We start from the raw sequence: 5,501 nt of genomic DNA on the forward strand, positions 1-5,501 counted from the left end.
GTGTGCCTTGGCTGCCGCTCCGACAGGGAGCTCTGCTCTGAACACCTGAACGGCCCGTTCTAACAGCTGTTCACCAGCGGTCCAGTCTGTGCCACAGTGACTCCGCACAGTTACTGCTAACGAACGCACCGTAGGTAATGTAGCTGCTGAAGTTAGACCCTCATCCCGGAGCAGCAGAGCCGACAGACAGGAAGACTCGAGCACACAGCTAGCGCTTCATTCTAATATATTAAAACATAACACCATGTGCGTCATGATGTCACATAACAGCTCGCGGCCGCAGATTACTTCGGGTCCCAGGGCCTGGAATTTGCATTTTGAATTTCCATGACTTTTCCAGGTTTTTAACAGCTTACATTCTGTACTTTGCAGCATATTTCATACCTGTACCACAGTATTTAATGCCAAACATTAATATGCCCCAACCATTTGAGATATCTGAGTGATTGAAGTAGTCTCTCACCTCGATATCCTCCTGCCCGGGCATGAAGATGAGGATGTCTCCTATCAGCCCGCTGAGGTGGATCTGCAGCCCCTGCTTTACTGCTGCCTCCACGTAGTCCTCCTGAGGAGTCTACGCAGCACAGAGCACACAAATCAGTCAAGTACAACAACAACAACAACAACAACAACAACAACAACAAAAACACGTTAATGACCCTACAAAGCATAACAGTAGAGATGTTTATTGTTAAATGCCAAAAGTTAGTTCATGTAAAATAACAAAACGTACTTATTGTCAAGAGGGTATCCTACTTACTGTCATGTGATTATTATTTTTTGGATTATGTCAGATAGGCTTTACCCAAGGCTAAACACATTCTGTAAAGTCAAAGATTTAACTACAATTTTAGATAATAGTGTTTTGAGAATAAATGTCCTTTAAAGGCTTCAGAGATAATTCAAATGATTGCTAATTCCTGAAGTCTGGCATAATAAAGCTGCCCAAAAAATGCTAGTAGAAATATTATAATGTATTGAGGATGTATAGTGAGTTCCCTTCGAGTGATAGTAGAGTTGACACATACCTTGCTAAATAAGATGTCCACGGGAAATGTTCTTCCTGGAATGTGGAAAATGGGTACGTTGCCAAAAAAAGCAGCGAACTTGTCTGAGTCCATGGTAGCGGAGGTGACTATGAGTTTCAAATCAGTCCGCCGAGATACAACCTGATGGGAGACGGACAGAAAAGAGAGTTGAGTGAAATCAGTGTGTGTACACGTAAATATAAAAAAGGGAACAACAACCTCACTCGGTTACGCATCATTTAGTCACACAGCAGATGAAGCTGCATGTATGTCTAGAAAATAACAAAATAAAAAAGATGTGTTTAAAACATGTAAAATAGTTGTGTACTGACATCACGCAGCAGGCCGAACAGCACGTCAGTGTTCAGGGAGCGCTCGTGAGCCTCGTCCATGATCACGGCACTGTAGTGGTCCAGGTCCGACTCCCTCAGTGACTCCCTGAGCAGGATACCGTCCGTCATGTACTTTATTAATGTTTTCTCTGATGTGCAGTCCTCAAAACGGATTGCGTAGCCCACCTGTAGGCAAACATGTCAGATTAATAAACAAAAAATAAAATGAATGATCTAAAAAATCATGCAACATTAAATTAAAGAAACTACCTAAAATACATTTTTGCACCAACATTTTTAAGCATCTCCAATGTTTCCCTTTGTTGCTCCTCGGCTCTAACCATGAAGTAGAAACAGACATGATATTTTCCTTTTGACCACTAGATGGTGGTGTTACAGCGCGGGACTTGCTATTGAGTTTGTGCAGGTAGGCCCTGAGAATGTACTATACACAACATCATTGGGATCCACTAAGAAATGTATTTAAAATGTACCAAGCTAGTTACAAAATGTTGCCAAATCTCATCAAGGAAATAACAGATACAAAAATATCACATGGAAAAATATTTGTTTTACGTTACACCACATCGAAAGTAGCAAGTTTGGACAAATGATCAAGGAAAGGGTTATGACTATTAGACAGTGTACTTCTAATAGCCTTTTCTTTCTGATCAAATCAATACAAATGAGATGCTCACAAGTGCTCTACAGTAAGGTAATACGGCTAAGTATTACCAAGGCACGCATGGTTTGCTTAAGCATCAAACAGCTGTCTCACCTCCTCTCCCAGGTTGGTTCCTATCTCCTCGCTGACTCTCTTGGCCACACTCATGGCTGCCACCCTTCTGGGCTGAGTACAACCCACCATGCCGTAGCTGGTGTACCCGTCCTCATGCAGGTACTGGGTCAGCTGGGTGGTCTTCCCGCTGCCCGTCTCCCCAACAACAATCACAATGCTGTTGTCCCTGTAGAAACCATAACGTCATTAGTTAGTTATATAATTACTCTGCAGTTTTAATGTAGGACACTTTTTTAAGAGTAAAGACAGAACAACAGGAATACAACTCCTATCAATACCTTATGATGTTAAGAAGCTGCTGTCGGACCGCGAAGATGGGAAGATACTGTCTCTGTTGCAGAAGGGTCTTCTTCTTAGCAAAGTCACTGCTGGCCTCGCTCTTGTCTCTCATGTGGTCTGCAAATTTCTGCTCTGCTCTGTACGGCAGAGAAACATAAACCAAAATGATTACTATGGCGAGACATTTTTGTTCATTTAAGGCAGTGGATTTTTAAGCAGAAAATGTTAAAAATGTAATTTAGATCCAAACTTTGCATGGACAGTTCATCACCTGTAGTCTACTTTTCCGTCCTCGCCCACCGCTTTGCCCCCGGAGCGGTCTGCGTCCTCTGTCTTCTTGACTCCCATGATGTCCCCCAACTTGGTGCCTGCCAATTCCCAATGTTTGTGCTGTGCCTAAAATCCAAATAATTACAGTTTAAGTATGAAGATTATAGCTCCAGTCAGAAACCTTTTACAATACAGAGCCCTCGGTGTTTAATTTGTCAAGTTGTTTCACCTCACTGATCTTGGTTCGCCGTTAAAATGTCATCAAGCGACCCGGTATGGTGATCACGAATAAATGAATTACCAAAGTCATGAAGTTAAGACAGCGTTGGCATTTATCAACCAGACAGGTGAAGACCCACAAACCTCATTGACATTTCTCAACAGCAGAGTATCAAGATTATATCTGCATTGTGTTTAGAGCGTCACATTTCTTCAGATGATATGACAATAGTATTTTCATCTAAAATCCTTACGGGTTTAGCAATAAATGTATAAATATCCACAAAAACAACATGCGTTCATTAATAATCCAACCAACCTTTTTGCGTTCTTTCTGCTCACGATGTTTCCGAACGAGCTGGCTGCCTTTACGAGCGATGATGGCCATGTCAGATGTTGGATCTTTCACAGGGATGACAGGCTCTGGCTGCAGCAGAGAAACAAACACGTAGTTAAAAACAAACCCTTCAAGCAAAGTCAGGCAAAATGATCAGTCTCATATATCGTGTGCACTTCCAGTCAAACAACAAGCATGTGCAGCATGATTTTACAACAATTTCATGCACACCACACACAGAGTTTAATCGGCGGCACACAGGTTCTTACAACTTTTCCAAAGTCAAATTCAAGCACTTTTCAAGCACTTTCAAGGTGCATTTTCCAGCTTTTCAAGCACTTTACAGCTGTTGTAAATTACATATTTATATACACATNTCACTTAGGACCCAGGGCAAATCTTAAAAGTAAAACACAATAAGATAAAGCCAGTGTTGGAATAACATAATAACCAGACTGTATCATTCAGGGTTCTTACACCTTTTCCAAAGTCAAATTCAAGCACTTTTCAAGCATTTTCCAGCTTTTCAAGCATCTTACAGCTGTTGTAAATTACATATTTATATACACATACTCAAATGATTATTTCCCTACCTCACATTAAATCAGATGTTCTTTATGCTATAAACAAGCAAATGTGTGTTTCGTGATAGCCTTCTACACGAGGATGAAAAATTAAAGAAAAGAAAACTAAGTTTAATATTTCAAAATTAGTGATCTGTACGTAGACTGGGCCTCCCATATAACCTGTCTGAGCCAATATACAACAATCAGCCAAATAACTTTTCAATACATTATTGATTACTATTTTTGAGGTACTTTTAGGTTGGCAGTAAACATAAGTCAGAGGTAAATGGTGTACTTTTACTCCACTACATGTATTTAATACCTTTAGTTACTTCACAGATGTGGATGAATGATGTGAAATATAATCAAGTGTTAAATCAGACTTTAGTTCCACCTGGAGTAAATCCACAAGCTACCCTGCAGTATACAAAGTCATTCAAACTAGCTGCACCTTTACCAGCTTTGAGAACACTTTAATGATCAATCATTATAAAACATATCATATCACTCTTATTACTCTCTTGAAATGGACGCAACTCTGCACAAATGACTACTTTTACTCGTCCGCTACTTTTTCATCTATATTTTGATGATAATACTTTTCTAGCTTCACTTGAAGGAACAGTTTTTGAATGCAGGAGGACTTTTTACTGTGAGCGAGAGTATTCGCGCTCACACTACGAACTGGTACATTCACTATTTAACTACAAAGTACAAGATCTGAGTACTATCTACTTTTTACAAGTACAAAGATTCCTGAGATACTCTACTTATTACTCCAAGTAGCAAGTAAATCTGAGGTACTTCTACCTTTTAGCTGTGAGCATGAGTATTCCCTACACTCTTGGTAAAACTTCTACTTTTACTCAATAGCAAGATCTGAGTAATCACTCAGGCCTTATACTAAGTAACACAGATCTGAGTACTTTACTTTTAACTCAACGTACAAGCATCTGAGTACTATCTAAAGCTTTTACTCAAGTAACACAGATCTGATACGCTATACCTTACTCAAAGTACCAGATCTGAGTACCTCTACCTTTCACATGCAAGTACAAGATGCTGAGTACTTCTACTTTACTCAAGTACAGACCTGAGTACTTCTACCTTTACTCTAAGTAGCAAGATCTGAGTACTGTTCTAGCTTTCATTCAGTACAAGATCTGAGCCACTTCTACTTTTACTCAAGGTACAAGATCTGGAGTACTTCTAATGTCATGTCAATGTAACGAAGATGCTGAGTACTTCTACTTTTTGACCTCAAGTNTATCCTGTCCGAAAAGCTGTCCAAATCAATCATTTCTCTCACACTAGTATCACTTTCCAAAGTCTCCACCATGTTTACAATCACAACTGGGTACATCTTGTGACGTCACAGCCACTATCGTCTGCAACTTCCGTTAGGCTCAGACGGCAAAATTAATAATTCATTAATTCATTAATTATGAATTATTAAAAATTATTTTAGCCAATAACAGGCACAATGATATGTAAGGAATGAAACTGCCATTTCATTTTGGAGCAAAAAAATGCACTTCACTGGGCCTTTAAATCTGGGCTGAAATGGTTTCAGGGCCATTCTCATACACATGCAGGTGCTCATTGGTTAGCCTCGGTTAGCCTGCCCTGGAACGATATTTAGTTTTAATGTTGATCCTGGTGGACTGATAA

General features: G+C 39.9%; 1 protein-coding gene across 1 annotated transcript in view; it reads right to left on the bottom strand.

The window, feature by feature from the left end:
• Positions 1-3,352, bottom strand: part of dhx38 (DEAH (Asp-Glu-Ala-His) box polypeptide 38) — a 14,280-nt gene extending 10,928 nt beyond the window's left edge. The window contains exons 1-7 of the mRNA XM_010793666.1: positions 3,247-3,352; positions 2,710-2,834; positions 2,438-2,575; positions 2,139-2,325; positions 1,361-1,546; positions 1,029-1,169; positions 464-574 (exon numbers count right to left, since the gene is read on the bottom strand). Of these exons, the coding sequence (XP_010791968.1) occupies positions 464-574; positions 1,029-1,169; positions 1,361-1,546; positions 2,139-2,325; positions 2,438-2,575; positions 2,710-2,834; positions 3,247-3,315 (957 nt within the window). The 5' untranslated portion in view covers positions 3,316-3,352. The remainder of the gene's footprint in view (positions 1-463; positions 575-1,028; positions 1,170-1,360; positions 1,547-2,138; positions 2,326-2,437; positions 2,576-2,709; positions 2,835-3,246) is intronic.
• Between the last annotated feature and the right edge of the window lie 2,149 nt (positions 3,353-5,501).

The sequence above is a fragment of the Notothenia coriiceps genome, unplaced genomic scaffold (assembly GCF_000735185.1).
Source record: "Notothenia coriiceps isolate Sejong01 unplaced genomic scaffold, NC01 NC01_scaffold00037244, whole genome shotgun sequence".
In the NCBI taxonomy this organism is placed as follows: Eukaryota; Metazoa; Chordata; class Actinopteri; order Perciformes; family Nototheniidae; genus Notothenia; species Notothenia coriiceps.